Source organism: Amblyraja radiata, chromosome 8 (genome assembly GCF_010909765.2).
Source record: "Amblyraja radiata isolate CabotCenter1 chromosome 8, sAmbRad1.1.pri, whole genome shotgun sequence".
Classification (NCBI taxonomy): Eukaryota; Metazoa; Chordata; class Chondrichthyes; order Rajiformes; family Rajidae; genus Amblyraja; species Amblyraja radiata.
The window spans coordinates 26,051,495-26,072,152 of NC_045963.1; the positions used below are offsets into that span (position 1 = coordinate 26,051,495).

Consider the following 20,658-nt stretch of genomic DNA (forward strand, 5'->3'; position numbering starts at 1 on the left):
TCTTTACCTACATCGCCAGGAATTTTACGGATATCGTCAGTTACTTTGTTGAAAACCTTCAAGTTATCCACTAATGTTTCGCCACATTTCTCAAGAGAAGTGATAGCTTGTGGGAAGTTTGCAAAATTGGAAGCAATAAACACAAGATCGTGGTGGAGGGACTTTTTCTGCACGATCCTGACTGCAGCAGATTCTTCTTCTTCAAAACAATTGACGATTTATTTTGCCATTTCCTTGAACAACTGCACACGTGACGGTGCTTTGAGGAAGATTTTCTTGACATTGGAAACTAAGCGATTGACATTTGAAAACAAGCTACGTCTGTGCTTGGCAATTCTATGAAGTCCTTGAGCAGAGCATGTCAAATGCGACATTTTGGGGAATAAAACTTTAAGAGCACGAGCAGGTTATTTCATGTATGGAGCTGCATCAGTCACAAACAGAAGAACATTCTCATGTTTTATACCTTCTGGCCAAAGTACAGCAAGTGCAGATGTAAACAGCAGAGCAATAGTTGAGCTGTTTGACTTCTCCAATCCTTCCGATGTCAACAAATACTCCTTTAATGGTTGACCTGCCTCCAGTGTACCGATGACAGCATCGGTTGTCTCGTCTATTGGGATCCATATTTTGTTGCATGCAACCTCATCTCTAATTTTCTGCACAACAATGTTGAAGCTGCTGTCAACATAATTTTTCCGTAATGATTACTCGCTCAGTATATGTTCCTCTGTGTATTTCTCTAAAAAATCTCTGAGAGATTTGTTTTCCAATTTCCACAGTGGAATTCCAGCATCAATGAATGCCTTGCACAGATCACTTGAAAACACAGATTTGCGACTGGAGCCAGCAGTAAATGTAGTGATGCTTGGGTATTTCGCTTCGGTAATCTACACCCCCACTGTATCAACAGAGTGGTGAATCTCTGGAACTCTCTGCCACAGAAGGTAGTTGAGGCCAGTTCATTGGCTATATTTAAGAGGGAGTTAGATGTGGCCCTTGTGGCTAAAGGGATCAGGGGGTATGGAGAGAAGGCAGGTACGGGATACTGAGTTGGATGATCAGCCATGATCATATTGAATGGCGGTGCAGGCTCGAAGGGCCGAATGGCCTACTCGTGCACCTATTTTCTATGTTTCTATGTAACATTGACTTTTCTAATTTTAGATAGCCCTTGTTTTCTCCCTCCTCCCCTTCACCCTTCCCAGCTCTCCTTCTAGTCCTACTGTCTCCGCATCTTCCTTTCTTTTTTCCCACCCCCCCCACAACAGTCTGAAGAAGGGTCTTGACCTGAAATGTCGCCTATTCCTTCTCTCCATAGATGCTGCCTCACCCGCTGAGTTTCTCCAGCATTTTTTGTCTACCTTCAATTTTTCCAGCATCTGCAGTTCTTTCTTAAATAGATCTTGGAGAAGGTTGAACCAGCGGGCAGCGGCACGAACGAATGAACGACCGATGGTGGCGCCCCGGGTTTTGCCCCGGTGGTGGAAATATTCTTGTAAGTTATACTATGTCAACACATTAATAATAACTTATTAATATTAATGTGTTAACATGGAAAACATCATTGTAATCACGGTACAATTAGAGAAAATAGCACGACCTTCTAACAAAACGCCAAAAAAAGGCTGATTTAGGCACTCGATCGTGAAAAAGGCATTATCTTGGTGAAATCATCAAAAAAGGCATGAAAAGGCACATGGCATTTATGGCAAAATCCTGGCTAGTCATTAGCTTCAGGCAGATCTTATTGTAAGGAATGATCAGATTCAAAAATGCTGCATATTTAACCTGGATAACTGTGGTGTTACACAAACTGGCAATACAAATACTTAATGATTGTACAAACTGAAAGGAAAGGCAGTAAGAAGGTGGAAACATAATTATTGTGTATTCTAGTACATGAGTCATTGAGCTTAAAATAAATCTGATTATTTGACCTTGTACAGACTTTATCAGGTTTCACTTTTAAAACTGTGTTGACTTTTGTGCTGACGCTTGATCAAATTGCGGTTTGGCAATGGTGCAAATGTCTAATTCCCATTATAACGTGACTTGATTTTTGGATTGGTCACACTTTGGAGTATATAATTAAAGGTTATCTTATCTACCTGATGAAAGGAATTCATGGTGCTCCATGAAGAGTTTGTTCCAATTCCAGGAACCACAATCAGTCTGAAGAAAGGTCCCGACCCGAAACATCACCTATTCATGTTATCCAGAGCTGCTGCCTGTGTGGAGTTCGCATGTTCCCCCTGTGACCTTATGGGTTTCCTCTGTGTGCTCTGGTTTCCTCCTACAATCCAAAGATATAAAGGTTTGTAGGATAATTGGCTTCTGTGAATTGCCCACAGTGTGTAGGGAGTGTATGCAAAACTGGGAAAATATTGAACTCGTGAGAATGGGTGATCGATGGTTGGTGTGGTCTTTCTGGCCCGTGGGTATGGTTTCCATGCTGTATTTTTAAACTAAACTAAACTAAATTAATTTAACAATTCTTTGTATTACCATTAGGACCTATTTATCTTGTTGGACTTAATTGGTGCACAAAATCCAAGATTCCCAAGTTATTTTCCAAATACAGTGCGGTGGCATAAAAAACTGCAACAAATAGGTAATTAAAGTTATTACAATATTATTTATTAATATATTGGTGGTTTTTATATGTTTCTTTTATATTAATGCTATTTTGCACTTTGCTTCTTCTGCTTTTTTTCGTTGTAAATTGCTGGTCCTGGGGAGGTTTCAGCAACCTTTCCCTCAGAGATATTGGAACAATATGGTTGGAGCAGACTTTACAAAACACTCATGATCTCATTTGGCTCTACACATAAATCACTTCCTTTGTCCTTGAATGGACAGACCTGTTCTTTCCCTCGCTAGCCTCTTGATACTAACACAAGTATAATATATTGGGAAATAGAACGTAGAACCATACTCCACAGGAATAGGTTCTTCATCTCACAATGTCTGTGCTAAACATGATGCCAAGACCAACTCTTATCGACCTACACATAACCCATATCCCTTCACTCCCTGCATATCCATGTGCCTATACAAAAGTATATTAAATGCCACTATCGTATCTGCCTCCACTACCACCCCTGGCAGTGCGTTACAGGCACTTACCACCCTCTATTTAAAAAAAATGTGACCTGCACGTCTCCGTTAAACTTTGCCCCTCTCACTATACCCTCTAATATTTGATATTTCCATCCTGAGGAAAACGGTTCTGACCGGCCATTAAAAGTCTGTGTAAGTGTTCTCCAGTTTGTTTTATGTTTGAGGATGGGAAGGGGGTCGGGGGTAACTTTTTTTCAGTTTCTTACCTTGCTGGAGATGCGATTATTTTCCGGATCGCATCTCTGGCCGATCTGCAGCCTACCATCGATGGAGTTGTAGGCCTCCTCAGACTGACTTTGTGCCCCACCGCGGGGCGTGAACTTAACATCGGAGCCGATCCCTTGCCTGGGATCGCTCCAAACGTGGTCTGCGGACTTACCATCATGGGCTCACAGTCTCGGGAGCTAGTCGGGAGCTCCAACAGTGCAGAGGCTTGACCAGCCCTGACGCGGGGTCCGATCTCTGGCGCAGGGGAGCTGGCATCCCCCCAATGCAGGAGCTGATCGCCCGATGCGGATGGCCAAAACTCCGATGGCTACGGGAGTCAAGATCGTCCCGTCAACGGTAGGCTCAAGGCCCCCGACCGCGGGAGAGCTAACAAGGGAAGAAATTTGAACTTTTTTTCGCCTTCCATCACAGTGAGGAATGTGGAGGAGTCACTGTGGTGGATGTTTATGTTAAAATGTATTTTGTGTGTCCTGTTGCTTTTTATTTGTATGACTGACTTGGCAAATGAAATTCCTCATGCGTTGCAAAACATACTTGGTTAATAAATATTATTGTGATTATGATTGTGATTGTGATATGTACAGGGCACTTTTTTAACCTGGAGGATGGCGGGTGCCTGGAACACGCTGCCAGGGGTGGTGGTGGAGGCAGGCATGATAATGGATATTTAAGTGACATTTAAATAGGCTCATGAATATGTAGAGAATGGAGGGATGAGGATCACGTAGAGGCAGATGAGATTAGTTGATCTTGACATTATGCTCGGCACAGACATTGTGGTCCGAAGTGTCTGTTTCTGCGTTATACTTTTCTACGTTCTAATGGATTAACTAAAAAAATGGGAGAACTGGAGAGAAGATGATACCAGATTGCAAGAGATCATTAATCAGGAGCATGAATTTATCAACCAGTGGATAGCTCACTCCTAATCGTTAATGTGAAATTCAGAACAAATTTGATTTTAGTGTAATTCATGTAGATTACTTCCGTTTCTAGAAAATCTTAATTATAGACAATAGACAATGGACAATAGGTGCAGGAGTAGGCCATTCGGCCCTTCGAGCCAGTACCGCCAATCAATGTGATCATGGCTGATCATCCACAATCAGTACCCCGTTCCTGCCTTCTCTCCATATCCCCTGACTCCGCTATCTTTAAGAGCTCTATCTAACTCTCTTGAAAGCATCCAGAGAACCGGCCTCCACCGCCTTCTGAGACAGAGATTTCCACAGACTCACAACTTTCTGTGTGAAATTTTTTTTTCCTCATCTCCGTTTGAAATGGCTTATCTTTTATTCTTAAACTGTGGCCCTTGGTTCTGGACTCCCCCAACATCGGGAACAGGTTTCCTGCCTAGCGTGCCCAAACCCTGAATAATCCTATATGTTTCAATAAGATCCCTTCTCATCCTTCTAAATTCCAGAGTATACAAGCCCAGCCGCTCCATTCTATCAACATATGACAGTCCCGCCATCCCGGGAATTAACCTGGTGAACCTACGCTGCACTCCCTCAATAGCAAGAATGTCCTTCCTCAAATTTGGAGACCAAAATTGTACACAATACTCCAGGTGTGGTCTCACTAGGGCCCTGTACAACTGCAGAAGGACCTCTTTGCTCCTATACTCAACTTCTCTTGTTATGAAGGCCAACATGCCATTCGCTTTCTTCATTGCCTGCTGTACCTGCATTATGTGAATTTTGCAATGTTGTAACTGCAGCAGGACAAAGTAATTATGTACTGATACTGCAAGGAAACCAAGATACCTCTAAATTGCAACATACCAACTTGCTTAACTTTGTCTAACAGAGCAAAATCTGCATCATCTGGGGATACTGAAAGAACATCCCAACGAGGTGAAGTATTTCTGGCCAAAAATGCCATCTTTGTACGTTAACGATGATCATGATCCATTTGCACAAAGAGGTACGTTGTGGATTAGGACAAGGGGGGAGGAAACTGGGAGGAGGAAACTTTTCCTCTGTAATGTGTGGTAAAACTGTTAATCCATTTACTCAGTGTGATGTTCTTGGTTTTGTACATTGTACCCCAATTTATTGGGCAACTGAATGGGACCAATTGGATAATGTTTTTGAAGAACTGGCTCAGGTAAGTCGAGTAAATGGCCTTTTGCTGGCTGTGGGATTCATTTATACTTCCTAATTGTTTCATACCTTTTTAATTCACCTGCCTGTGACAGTGCATAGCTGTCCCGAAGAGACAGAACCCTGTTCAGAATATATACATCAATAAGCATAAACAACACTGCAAATCTGTATAAACAGCTTCTGGTGTTTCCCTCCAACATCATGTTGTCCATTACCTCATCTCTACGGGTAAAGGAGGGTTTTGCAATACAGCCAATCACTTGCTCTGAGGTTAAGTATTACAACAAGTGAAGTGGATCATCCTTTTCCTCATCTGAGTCCTAAGTAACATCAATCAATCAATCAATCAATATTTATTACATGTTATTTGAACCTCAATGAGGCTCAAACGAAACTCCGTTTCCACAGCCCCTTATCCTATGACAATACACCTTCGATCTGGATTCCTTTGCTGGAAGCAATAGCCTGTCAGCATCCACTCTGTGACTTCCTCTCAGAGCCTAGCATCTCCTCAACCTTTGAAAGTTATGAAGCCAGTTTCAATCATTTTTTCAATCGTGCCATCTAACCTCATGGACTAATTCCTATTAAAGTGCAAAACCTGAATTTTCTCCACATTATAATCCATGACCATAAGGCATTTGAGCAGAATTAGGCCATTTGGCCTATCGATCATGGCAGATCTATTTTTCCCTCTCAATCTCATTCTCCTGCTTTCACTCCATAATCTTTGAAGCCAAAGCTTTGAACCTTTCAACCATCTGCTAGCTTCTCGTTCACTCACTTAGCCTGACCAACGTACCTGGCCTATAATCTCTCATTTATTTTCCTTCCTCCTTTCTTAAATAGTGGCATACATTTGCCGCCTTCCAATCTGCAGGGATGGTTCAGAGCATTATCATCACTGCTGCACCTGTGCAAAGACTCATCTCTTTCAGAATCCATCGATATGGGACATCAAATTAAGGAGGGTTTTTTTTGATTCTTTGATCCCTATCCTTTCTTTGGTAACCTCTTTAGTGATATTACTATCATTCATTATCATTAAATACTTGATTTACCTCCAATTTCTGCTACATTTATTCTGTTTTCTGCAATGAAGTTAATAATGTTTAATTTCTCAACCACAATTTCCTAATTATAATTTCTCCTGTCATTATGTCTATGGGAGCTGCAATTCTTCTTCTTTATGGTATTGAAGAAAAACTCAACTATTTTTTTAGAATCATAGAACATCAAACAGAGAAAAGGAGATCATTGTGCATGACTGATCAATAAAGAGATACTCAGAGGGCCCAGAAGTGGATCTGCAATCACTCATTACAACCGTTCCACTCTTTTAAACCTCTGCTCCAACCGTAGATTCACTTTATTCGGTATCTACACACTGAGGATGGCTTGATTGTATTCATGTATAGTCTATCTGCTGACTGTTTAGCACGCAACAAAAAGGTTTCACTGTACCTCGGTACACGTGGCAGTAAACTAAACTAATCTAATCTGCCTTGTTCTAAAACGTTACATCTCTGTGCAGTACAATTCTTCTCACTAACAGAACGTAGTTTCACTTTTTAGTTTTAGAGATACAGCGCGGAAACAGGCCATTCGGCCCACTGAATCTGCACCGACCAGAGATCCCCGCACATTAACACTATCATACATACACTAGGGAGAATTTACATTTATACCATGCCAATTAACCAACAAACCTGTACGTCTTTGGAATGTGGGAGGAAACTGAAGACCTGGGCTTATATTCACTGGAATTTAGAACGATGGGAGGGGATCTTATAGAAACATATAAAATTCTTAAGGGATTGGACAGGCTAGATGCAGGAAAAATGGTCCCGATGTTGGGGAGTCCAAAACCAGGGCTCACAGTGGAAGAATAGGTGGTAGGCTGTGTAAAGTACTGTTAACACTGAGTCATAGAACTTCATAATAAGTACTTTAATCAGAATACATACAGACCATAACAACAGGTACTGTAGGCTCAAAGTCATAGCTCAAACGGAAAGCATGGTTGCTTACATTTCACAGGATGGAAACCCGACATGGATTAGGGATCGGGTCCTAATTAGCAAAACCAGACATGGATTATATCAGCAATAGTGATTGATCTACATAGGCCATTTAGGACTGAAATGAGGGAAACCGTTTTCAGCCAGAGAGTTGTGAATCTGTGGAATTCTCTGCCACAGAAGGCAGTGGAGGTCAATTCACTGGATGTTTTCAAGAGAAAGTTAGATATAGCTCTAGATATAACGGGGACGGGGTACTGATTTTGGATGATCAGCCATGATCATATTGAATGGCAGTCTTGGCTCAAAAGGCCGAATGGTCTACTCCTGCACCTATTTTCTATGTTTCTATCTCGGAGAAAACCCGCGCAGTCACGGGGAGAATGTACAAACTCCATACAAACAGCACCCATAGTCGGTATTGAACCAGGGTCTCCAGCATTGCAAGTGCTGAAAGGCAGCAACTCTACCTCTGCGCCACCATGCCACCCATTGTCTCTGGAACATGTAAACCAGCATCTGCATAGAACCGTGTAGCACAGGAACAGGCCCTTTGCGTCACAATGTCTATGCCGAACATTGTTGGCCAAAAATCAACTAAAGAGATACCCAGACTAATCCCACCTATCATAGTCATTGAGTCTAAAAGCGTGGATATAGGTCCTTTGACACAACTTGCTCACGCCAACCAACATGCCCGATCTAGACTAGTCCTACCCGCCTGTGCTTGGCCCATAACCATATAAACCTTTCCTATCCATATTCATGCCCAAACATCTCTTAAATGTTATGCTCGCGTCACAAGGTCATTAACCCCTTCAAAACAAAATTAGAAGCTGCTCCTTTTTATCCAATATGATGATTAGACTCTTTCGTTAACACAGACGATGCTTTTCTCTTAAAGGCTTAGATCTTGAGGAAATGTACAATTACTGAGAATCTTGAATTGCTTCTTGAAGTGTTTGCCATTGTTGATCTACTGCCAATTCCTTTAATATCATGTTCCAACATTTATATTCAATTCTCTTCCCAAAAGCAAGAAATTGGCTTTATTCAACCAAAAATTTAGTTTCTGATCTGTACATCTCTCTGATTGTACAGACAATTCTACTACATGTGATCTTTTGCATGGAATATTAACTACAAGATTACTGATTAATCTTGTCCCAATGCACAAAAAAAGTTCCCTAGTTGGTTTCATGATGTACTGTTCTAAAAAAAAATGTACACTACTATATTGTTATCGTTATTAGATAAAAATTAAAACAGAAAGTGTTTGTGTTCCTTCTTGCTAAGCAAATCAACTGCTTAATAGTACAGGATTTAACTGAAAACGTAAGGGGGAGAATGACATGGTGATTAATAATGCAAGTCGGAAGAAGAAAGATTGAGACAGTAGGTTCCGTAGTGATCATTTCATTCCAAAAAGGAAGAAAGATTCTAAGGGGAGTAGGAGGCAACCGTGGCTGACAAGAGAAGTTAGGGATAGAATAAAACTAAAAGAAAAGATGTATAACACAGCAAAGAGTAGCCAGAAGCTAGAGGATTTGGAAACGTTCATAGGACAACAGAAGGAATCAAAACGGGCAATACGGGCTGAAAAGATGAAGTATGAGGGGAAGCTGGCCAGGAATATAAAGAAGGACAGTAAAAGCGAGAGAGAAAATGGGGAATTACAAACCAGTTAGCCTGACCGGTGGTGGGAAAGATGCTGGAGTCATTTATTAAAGAGGTAATAATGGGGCATTTGCATAGCAGTAAAAGGATTAGTCTAAGTCAACATGGATTTATGAAAGAAAATCATGTTTGACTAATCTTCTGGAATTTTTTGAGGATGTGACAAGTAAAATGGATGAAGGGTGCCAGTGGATGTAGTGTATCTAGACTTTCAGAAAGCCTTTGGTAAGGTCCCACACGGGAGACTGGTGACTAAAATTAGAGCCCATGGTATTGGGGGTAGTGTGTTGACGTGGATAGAAAATTGGTTGGCAGACAGGAAGCAAAGAGTAGGAGTGAACGGGTCCTTTTCAGAATGGCAGGCAGTGGCGAGTGGAGTGTCGCAAGGCTCTGATAAGACCACATCTGGAGTTTTGTGTACAGTTTTGGTCTCCTAATTTGAGGAAGGATATCCATGTGATTGAGGCAGTGCAGCGTAGGTTCACGAGAATGATCCCTGGGATGGCGGGACTGTCATAGGAGGAAAGATTGAAAAGACTAGGCTTGTATTCACTGGAGTTTAGAAGGATGAGGGGTTATCTTATAGAAACATATAAAATTATAAAAGGACTGGACAAGCTAGATGCAGGAAAAATCCCATTGTTGGGCGAGTCCAGAACCACGGGCCACGGTCTTAGAGGCCATTTAAGACGGAGGTGAGAAAAAACATTTTCACCCAGTTGTGAATTTGTGGAATTCCCTGCCACAGAGGGCAGTGGAGACCACATCACTGGATGGATTTAAGAGAGAGTTAGATAGAGCTCCAGGGGCTAGTGGAATCAAGGGATATGGGGAGAAGGCAGGCACGGGTTATTGATTGGGGACGATCAGCCATGATCACTATGAATGGCGGTGCTGGCTCGAAGGGCCGAATGGCCTCCTCCTGCACCTATTTTCTATGTCTATGTTTTCTATGTGACAACAGCAGTGAATGATTAGAGTTTCAGATCCATGGCATGATCAAAAAAGTAACTGAAGAATGAATGTCTTTGAGTACCCTGTTAAAGTTCTTACATTTCATGATCATTTGTTATACAAAAAAAAATCAATGCAACCCATCACTGTTTTTGTTTTATAGGTGTTCCCATTCTGCATATCATCCCTACCCCCTTTCCTCAAGTGTGGCACAGCTTGGAGGATAATGAAATCAATCTAGATCCAATAACCATTGATAACCTTAACAAAATACTGCAGATATTTGTTTATGAGTATCTCAGACTGTAATTTGCACCGAGCACAAAAAAAAAGTAATTATGATTATTAAGCACTTCAAACAAAGTAGAAGTTGGCAGCAGTAGTCCCAGTAGCCTTAATGAAGGTAGGATTTACAAATTAACAAAACTTGCTCTCTATTAATACTAGTTCACATTTAATGTGTTTATTGGTCTAATACTTATTGCTAATTAACAAAAGATTCATCTTTGACTATTTGTGGAAAAAATGGATATCAATTGATGCTAACTAATGAAAGCTTCAAGCTATGCATTCTTGGAACACAAGGCACACACTGTATCAGATTTTTTTGGTGACTTTGTTTTAGTTTAGGTTAAAATATTTTTTGGTGAAATGTAGAAGTTCAATGCCTTTAAAATATATCTTTTTGCTAGCATTTTTAATATTTGACCACTTTGGTAACGTACTAGTGTAATTGTAAAATTAGGTGAAAGTGTTTTTCGATGTGACGAGATCATCAGTTCAATGTTTGTTGTTTGAAGTTATAAATATGGAAGAGATGATCCTACACAGGTGGATCATTGGATAGTTATATGGATGGGAAAGGAATGGAGGGTTATGGTCTGAGCGCAGGTATATGGGACTAGGGGAGATTATGTGTTCGGCACGGACTAGAGGGGTCGAGATGGCCTGTTTCCGTGCTGTAATTGTTATATGGTTATATGGTTATACAGGTTAAGAAAAGCACAACTACAAAGATAACTGCATGGCATAACTACATGAAAAGCATAACTATATGGTAGTATATTATAAAAACGTCAGAATTTAAAGTTTTGGATTATCTTTGTACTTCAAACTGTGAAATAAATGAAAATAGAACACATCTTTTGAGATGCTAATGATAACGAAGAGTAACATTGCAGAGCTTCCACCAATAAGTGCTTGGATTAACCTGGCAACAAAATACCTGAGTCAACTGAAGTGTTGCCACAAGAAGATCCACTTTGAAGCTTTACCTTTGTAACAGCGTCTCAACTGTAATTCCCAGCCTACAGCAACTGCAAAATGTCCATACTTTATGAAATCATCCACGAATGGCACGTGAGAGGACTCTTAGCTTCTCTAATAAGAAGAACTGGGACCAATTTATGAAAATGACCAAGAAACTGTGGAACTAACTGCAAATGTGACGTGCTCTCAGATTGGAAAGTAAGAAAGGTACAAATATTTAATACGTAGCTTTTCCTAACCTGCGAATCATCGAGAGATGGTATGCGATATTCATACCCCTTTATTTAAAGTTGATGTCAACAAAGTAGCTGTAATTCAGAAGTGATAGTAATTTTAACCCTGAACCTACTTACTAACTCAGATCTTTCTCATAGGCTTCTAAGGGAGACCCTAAGAACAAATATTAAAATACATAAATCTCTTCATTGAGAATAGCAGTGTCTTCGCATTCATATATACTCTGGGTGTGCCACTTAATTTGGAACTCATGAGTACCTTGCTAGTTCACCATTTAAAATTGGGGCCACAGATATCACTTTGAAACATGTTCAGAAAGATTTGCTCTGGCTGCACATATGATAATATGCTAATTATGCCACAATTGCATAATTTTAATTGTAAACATTTAAAATCTGTTCAGAAAGTGCGAAATCTGTTCAGTAGTGTACCCAAATCCTGTGGTAACTTAGTATTATTTCAAATCTCTCTGGTGCTCTGAAACTTTGTATTATTTTGAGCCACCTATCGAACATTAGTTTTAATAATTAAACTTTGAAAAATATTATTCCCTTTCAATAAATGGCATCATCATTCCATTTTTGCAGTCCGGAGAGATAGTCTGAGTACGAGATATCAGAACAAAACAGAGAAAGGTAACCCCAAGTGAACTTGAGAGTGGCAGAAATATTGTTTGTATTTTAAATCGGTTTTGTAACCTATTAATAAACCAACTTTATTTTGCTGATAACATTAATTCTGTACTATATGTGAATTAAAACTCAGTTTCAATTCTGTTGCTGAGAGAAACCTTATATTCTGTCGGTTAATAAAACTAACTCAAAGATCTGACTCAGTTTTTGTCTTGTTTTGAGCAGTTCTGTCAGCTTTTCTTATTTGTTTGGTTTAATATGTAACAAATAATACAACCACAAATCACATGCTGGATCATGTCCTTTCAAAACACTCCAATTGTATTTTTCTCTCACTCACTGGCTATGCTTTTTCAATAGAAGGCAGTGATTGAAAGTTGAGTAGGATCCAAAAGCAGTGACTCAGCCAGGATCACCTTTGGATTATTCACCTTCTGTGCCCAAAGTGCCCAAGCTAACCCTAGACATGTCTGACTGAAATGAGTGCATGGGGTAGTATTTCTTCAAGAGAGAGTCATACAGCATTGAAACAGGCACTGCGGTCCAACTTGTTCATGCTGACCAAGATACCCCATCTATACTAGACCCACCTGCCTGCGTTTTGTAGCGAGACCAAGCAGGTAGAGCAAAATGTTCTTTATTAACGAAACACTCAAACTACACGTGTTTCACTTGGTCAGGAATAAACGATCTAAGCTCCTGTCGTCGTGAGGAACACTAGCTACTGAACATACTGAAAAGCCCGCGAACGAACCCTCGGTCACGTGACAGTCCCGACCAATGACGAGAGTTCTGAACGCCCAGCTTCACCACTAGATGCGGCTACATGACCCCCCCCCCCAGAACCAGAGGAAAGAAAACGAACGGGAGTCCGAATAAGGTGGCAGACCGCGTGGACACAGGGAGAACAGGCACAACAGTCAAAGGCGGGAGGGCCGGCGGATGACCCCTTCAACGAGGCTGGGACACCAACACCGGGCAGTCGACATCGAGATGGGCTGGCTTAAGGCGGGCACCGAAACGACCTCCTGACAACCCCTGACATCCAGAATGAAAGTCGTGACGCCGAGTTGCCCCACCCTGAAAGGACCCTCGTAAGGGCGCTGCAATGGTGTCCGGTGCGAGTCCCTACAAAAAATAACAAATTGGCAGTCTTTGAGGGCAGGCGGGACATAGGAAGGGGCAACCCCGTGGTGAGAGATCGGGACAGGAGGCAGCTTGCCCACCTGCTCATGGAGGTGCACCAGCACAGACGAAGGGGGTTACTGCTGCCCCCGTGCCACTGGAACTAATCGCCGGGTACTTTAAGCGGGGAGCCATAAACCAACTCGGCGGACGATGTGGCCAAAGCTTCCTTACGGGCCATGCGGATCCCCAGCAATACCCACGGCAATTCGTCCAACCAATCGGGGCCCATGAACCGTGCCTTCAAGGAGGACTTCAGGTGCCAGTGGAAACGCTCTACCAGTCCGTTAGCCTGAGGATGATACGCCGTAGTGTGGTGCTGCTGAGCGCCGAGCAGCTGGGCCATGGCCAAACACAGTGCAGAGGTAAACTGGGCACCTCGGTACGAGGAGATGTCGGTAGGAACGCCGAAACGAGCCACCCAGTGGGCAGTGAGAGCTAGTACACAAGTCGCGGAGGAGGTGTCAGGGCATGGAACAGCCTCGGGCCACCACGTGAAACGGTCCACGATGGTGAGCAGGGGGGTGACACCTCGGGATGGCGGGAGGGGACCCACAAGGTCAATGTGGATGTGGTCGAATCAGTGCTGAGGGACGAAAAAATCCTGCAGAGGCGCGCGCACGTGGTGCTGGACATTGGAAGTCTGGCAGGGGATGCAGGCCCAGGCCCAGGCCCAGGTACCGACCTGCTTGCGGAGGCCGTGCCAGACGAACTTGGCTGCCACCAACGTGGTAGTTGCCCGGATAGAAGGGTGGGCTAAGCCGTGGACTCAATCGAAAAGGCCAAAACGCCAAACAGTAGGGACGATAGGTCGCGGTTGCCCCGTGGAGATGTCACAGAGGACAGTAACGCCCGAGGGTCCTAGTGGGATGTCCTCCAGTATCAAACCCGAAACGGCGGTGCGATAGGGAAGCATCTCGTCCCCGTCCCGTTGCGCAGCGGCCTGGCCAATTCCCAGGGCTAAAGTCAGATAGCATTAATGGCAGGGCGAGATAAGGCGTCAGCGACCTGGTTATGCTTACCCGCCACGTGCTGGATACAGGTGGTGAACTCCGGTATGAAAGCCAAATGTCGTTGTTGGCGTGCTGACCAGGGATCGGACACTTTAGCAAAGGTGAAAGTGAGGGGCTTGTGGTCGGTGAAAGCCGTGAAAGGTCTGCCCTCCAGGAGATACCGGAAATGCCGGACAATCAAGTAGAGGGCCAGGAGCTCGCGGTCGAAAGCGCTGTAATTCCGCTCGGGGGGACCCAGGTGCCGGCTGAAAAAGGTGAGCAGCTGCCAGCGACCTTCAATGAACTGTTCGAGGACTACACTGATGGCGGTGTCAGAAGCGTCTACGGTGAGGGCGGTAGGGGCAGTGCCCTGCGGGTGTACGAGCATAGTGGCGTTGGCCATTGCCTCCTTGGCCCAGTCAAACGCGGCAGTGGTTTCCGCATCCCATACCAGGTCCCGCTGTTTGCTTGCCAGACACTGAAACAAAGGTCGCATAACCCTGGCCACCGCTGGGACAAAACAATGATAAAAATTAATCATGCCCATGAACTCTTGGAGCCCTTTCACTGTGGCTGGCCGGGGAAACTGCCGAATAGCCTCCACCTTGGCGGGGAGAGGGCTTGCGCCCTGTTGGGTAACATGATGGGCGAGAAATGAAATGGAGTCGAGTCTGAACTGGCATTTGGTGGGATTAATAGCGATGCCATGGTCCCTGAGGGGCTGGCACAGCAACCGGAGGTGCGGGAAGTGCTCCTGGCGGTAGCGACTGGCGACCAGAATGTAATCGAGATAGATGAACAATAATTCTAACCCCCGGCTGACCGTGTCCATAAGCCACTGAAGGGCATGGGCGACTTTTCTGAGGCCAAACGGCATTCGCAACCATTCGAACAGTCCAAAAGGAGTAATAATGGCGGTCTTAGGCACATCATCGGGGTGGACAGGGATCTGGTGGTACCCTCACACCAGATCAATTTTAGAAAAATATTTAGCCCCGTCCAAATGGGCCATGAAATCCTGTATGTGCGGGACGGGGTAGCGGCCGGCAGTCGTGGCGTTGTTGAGGTGGCAGTAGTCCCCGCACGGTCTCCACCCGCCGGATGACTTGGGGACCATATGGAGTGGGGAGGCAGAAAACAGGCAGTTTTAGCAAAACTACATTTGGGCCGGGCCGGGGTGGCGTCGAAGTTCTCGGCGGCGTTCATAATAACGGATCGGAAAAACGTTCGGATCGACGGGGTCACCAATGTAGCGAGACCAAGCAGTTAGAGCAAAATGTTCTTCATTAACAAAACAACACTCGAACTACATGTGTACTTGGTCAGGAATAAACTATCTACGTTCCTGTCGTCGTGAGGAGCACTAGCTACTGAACATACTGAAAAGCCCGCGAAGGAAACCCCGGTCACGTGACAGTCCCGATCAATGACGAGGGTTCTGAATACCCAACTTCACCACTAGGTGCCGCCACAGTTTGCCCATTTTCCTCTCACGCTTTCCTATCCATATACCTATCCAAATATCTTTTACATCTTAATATAGGACCCGCCTCAACTACCTCCTCTGGTGGCTCGTTCCATATAACCACCACCATCTGTGTGATAAAGTTGCCCCTCAGGTTCCAGTTAATCTTTCCCTGCTTATCTTAAACCTATATCCTCTGGTTCTTGATTACCCTACTATGGGTAAAAGATACAGTGCATTTGAATGAATGAATAGGTTTATTGGCCAAGTATTCAAATACAGATCTTCAGAGATGTGCATGCCCAGGAATTTGAAGCTCTTGACCCTTTCAACCATCGACCCGTTGATATAAATGAGGCTATGAGTCCCCCTCCTACTCCTTCCAAAGTTCACAATCAGTTCCTTGGTTTTGCTGGTGTTGAGGGCGAGGTTATTGCGCTGGCACCATATGGACAGTTGCTCGATCTCTCTTCTATACTCTGACTCATCCCCATCAGTGATACGCCCCACAACAGTGGTGTCGTCAGCGAACTTGATGATGGAGTTTGCACTGTGACTGGCTACGCAGTCATGAGTATAGAGTGAGTACAGCAGGGGGTTGAGCACGCAGCCTTGAGGTGCTCCCGTGCTGATTGTTATCGAGGCTGACACATTTCCACCAATACGAACAGACTGTGGTCTGTGAATGAGGAAGTCGAGGATCCAATTGCAGAGGGATAATAATAATAATAATAATAAATTTTATTTATGGGCGCCTTTCAAGAGTCTCAAGGACACCTTACAAAAATTTAGCAGGTAGAGGAAAAACATGTAAGGGGAATGAAATAAATAGTAGAGACATGACTAGTACACAAAGTAAAGACAGAATTCAATACAAAACACAATATGAGTCAATTAATGCACAGATGAAAAGGGAGGGGGACGTGGGGCTAAGGATAGGCAGAGGTGAAGAGATGGGACTTGAGGCGGGACTGGAAGATGGTGAGGGACACAGAATTGCGGATCAGTTGGGGGAGGGAGTTCCAGAGCCTGGGAGCTGCCCTGGAGAAGGCTCTGTCCCCAAAACTGCAGAGGTTGGACTTGTGGATGGAGAGGAGACCGGCTGATGTGGATCTGAGGGACCGTGAGGGTTGGTAGGGGGAGAGGAGGTCAGTGAGATATGGAGGGGCCAGATGGTGGAGGACTTTGTAGGTGAGGATCAGGATTTTGTAGTTGATCCGGTGGGAGATGGGAAGCCAGTGAAGTTGTTTGAGGACTGGAGTGATGTGATGCCAGGATTTGGTGTGGGTAATGAGTCGTGCGGCTGCGTTCTGGACCAGTTGGAGTCGGTTGATGTAGGTGGAGCTGATGCCAAGGAGAAGTGAGTTGCAGTAGTCTAGTCGGGAGGAGATGAAGGCATGGATGAGTCTTTCAGCAGCGGGAGGTGTGAGAGAGGGTCTGAGTTTGGCGATGTTGCGGAGATGAAAGAAGGAGGTTTTAATGACATGGCGGATGTGAGGCTCAAGGGAGAGGGCGGAATCAAATATCACGTCAAGGTTGCGGGCCTGGGGAGATGGGGAGACAGTGGTGCCGTCGATGGTGAGGGTGGGGTTATTGATTTTGCTGAGTGTGGCTTTGGAGCCTATGAGGTGGAATTCTGTCTTATCGCTGTTGAGTTTGAGGAAATTATGTTGCATCCAGGTTTTTATAGCTGACAAACAGGAGTTGATATGGGAGAGGGTTGTGGGGGGATTTGGTGCCGAGGTAGATCTGGGTGTCATCAGCGTAACAGTGGAAGTCCAGGTTGAAGTGGCGGAGTATCTGACCAAGGGGGAGGATGTAGATACCGGATGTGGCGGCGCTGGGAACGGCTGCGGCTCGCCTGCAGTCCGTTTGTCTTTACTTTTTTGTGTTGTTCTTTTTCGTTTTGTGTAGTTACGTTTTTGGTTTTTAAGTTGTGTTTATGTGGGGGGTAGGGGTGGGGGGTTGAAACGGGGCTTGCTGTCTCTCCCTTCGGGGGAATACGACTTTTTGTCGTATCCCCCTTCTCTGCCTCCGTCTGCGCTGAGGCCTAATGGCGGAGCTGGCGACCTCGAGGCTCCGGAGGCAGAGCCAGTCAGGACTTGCCCTGGGCTCGCTCCCGTGAGGGCGGCCTGACGAGGGGCTGAGACTCTCTCGTGAGGGGCTGTGACGCTCCCGTCGGAGTGGCCCAGCCCGAGGGTGGAACGGCACTCCCGTCGGAGTGGCCCAGCCCGAGGGTGGAACGGCACTCCCGTCGGAGTGGCCCAACCCGAGGGTGGAACGGCACTCCCGTCGGAGTGGCCCAGCCCGAGGGTGGAACGGCACTCCCGTCGGAGTGGCCCAGCCCGAGGGTGGAACGGCACTCCCGTCCGAGTGGCCCAGCTCGAGGGAGGAACGGCACTCACGTGAGGGCGATCCGGCTCGGCGCTGGAACGGTGCTCCGATGGCTGGGACGGCGTTCTGGCGGCGGTGACCTGAGCCCTGGGTTCAGCCGCGGGCCAGCGGCTGCGTCCGCTGGACTGGAGGGCGGCAGCTTCGACCACCCCGGGCCGCGGTGTTTGAGCCGGCCCGTTGCGGGGTTCGGTGAGCCGCGGGACTGTTTGTTACATCGCCCGGTGGGGTATCGCCTCAGCACAGAGGGAGAAGAGGCGGGAAGAGACTGCAGCTCTAAGATTTTTGCCTCCACCACAGTGAGGTGCTTGGAGGACTCACTGTGGTGGTGTTAATTTGTGTTTATTGTTGTTACTATTGTATGATTGTATGTATGACTGCAGGCACGAAATTTCGTTCAGACCGTAAGGTCTGAATGACAATAAAGGCATTCAATTCAATTCAATTCAATAGATGATGAAGAGGAGGGGGCCGAGTACGGAGCCTTGGGGAACGCCTTGAGTGACTGTGGCTGTAGCAGAGGTGTGGTTGTGGAGAGAGATGAAGTGGGATCTGTTGGAAAGGTAGGAACGGAGCCAGCTGAGTGCAGAGCCTTCAATGCCGAGGTCTTTGAGTCTGGTGAGCAGGATGTTATGGTTCACTGTATTGAAGGCTGCGCTCAGGTCGAAGAGGATGTGGATGTTGAGGGAACCAGTGGCAGCAGAGGTGAGGAGGTCGTTGAGGACTTTGAGGAGAGCAGTTTCTGTGCTATGGAGGGGGCGAAAGCCAGATTGGAGGGGTTCAAGTAGGTTATACGCAAGGAGGTGGGAATGAAGTTGCGACGCAACGATACGCTCCAGGGTTTTTGAAAGAAAGGGGAGGTTTGAGATTGGGCGGTAGTTAATAAGAGAGGAGGGATCAAGACCAGGTTTCTTTAAGATTGGTGTAACAGCAGCAGTTTTGAAAGCGGAGGGGACAATTCCTTGGGACAATGAGGAGTTGAAGAGATTAGTGAGGTGGGGCAGAGAACGGGGAGGCAGGACTTCAGCAGGGGAGTGGGGAGAGGGTCGAGGGAGCAGGTAGTGGGTTTGGAAGAGCTGATCAGTTTGGAGATTTCAATAGGGGTGACCAGGTCAAACTGGGAGAGGAAGCAGTGTGGAGGAGGGGTAAGGAGGTCAGTGGAGATGTTGAAAGGAGGGGCCTTGGTAGGTGGTGGAGTAGATGCTGGGGAGTCGGGTACAGGGGATAAAGATTGATAGATGGTGCTGATTTTATCAGCGAAAAAGTGGAGGAATGAGTTGCAGAGAACCGGAGTAGAGGTAGGGAGAGTGTTGGCTCGAGGCTTGAGGAGGTTGCCCACTGTGGAGAAGAGGGTTCTGTGGTTTAGGCAGGGATCGGTGAATATGGAGGAGAGGTAGGCAGATTTTGCAGCAATGAGGGTATCTTTGTAGTCAGTGAGGTGGAGTTTGTAAGCTTCAAGATGGACTGTGAGAGATGATTTCTTTGTGAGTCGTTCAAGTCGGCGACCAGTCTGTTTGAGTTTACGAAGTGCAGGTGTGTACCAGGGTGAAGATGTGTTGAAAGTTACGGTTCTTGTTTTGAGGGGGGCCATAGTGTTAAGGGAGGTAGACAAGGTGGAGTTGAGATGGTTTGTGAGATCATCAGGTGAGATGGGGGTTGAGTCCAGGGGGAGAGTGGTGGAGAGCAGGTCAGAGAGATGGTGGGGATCAATGGATTTTAGATTACGGAAGCGCAGATTCGGGATGCGCAGAGACCCAGTTCTGTGAGTTTGGTAACCAGCTTGGAGGGGATGATTGTGTTAAATGCCGAGCTGTAATCGATGAATAACAGCCTGACATATGAGTTTTTGTTGTCCAAGTGGTCCAGAGCGGAGTGGAGGGCCAGCGAGATCGCATCCACCATTGATCTGTTGTGGCGGTAAGCGAACTGCAGTGGGTCCAGGTTTTTGTCGAGGTAGGAGTTGATTTGCTCCATGATCAACCTCTCAAAGCACTTCATCACCACCGGCGTTAGTGCCACTGGTCGATAGTCATTGAGGCACGTCACCTTACTCTTCTTGGGCACTGGCATAATTGATGCCCTTTTAAAGCAGGTGGGGACCTCAGACCTCAGAAGTGAGAGGTTGAAAATGTCCGTAAAAACTCCAGCCAGTTGGTCCGCACAAGTTTTTAGAACATGACCGGGTATACCATCAGGTCCAAGTGCTTTTCGGGGGTTCACCCCTCTGAAGGATTTCCTGACGTCGACCTCTGTGACTGAGACTGAGATGCCATCACGATAAATCATGATCCTATCATGATTTATAAGAACACCCCTCTTCCTCCTGCACTCCAAGGAATAAAGTCCTAGTTTGCCCAACCTTTCCCATTACCTCAG

General features: G+C 45.5%; 1 protein-coding gene across 1 annotated transcript in view; it reads left to right on the forward strand.

Annotated features, from left to right (window-relative positions):
• Window positions 1-12,446, forward strand: part of LOC116975982 (glutaminyl-peptide cyclotransferase-like) — a 29,370-nt gene extending 16,924 nt beyond the window's left edge. The window contains exons 5-8 of the mRNA XM_033025443.1: window positions 2,515-2,614; window positions 5,161-5,277; window positions 10,275-10,942; window positions 11,104-12,446. Of these exons, the coding sequence (XP_032881334.1) occupies window positions 2,515-2,614; window positions 5,161-5,277; window positions 10,275-10,420 (363 nt within the window). The 3' untranslated portion in view covers window positions 10,421-10,942; window positions 11,104-12,446. The remainder of the gene's footprint in view (window positions 1-2,514; window positions 2,615-5,160; window positions 5,278-10,274; window positions 10,943-11,103) is intronic.
• Window positions 12,447-20,658: the final 8,212 nt, after the last annotated feature.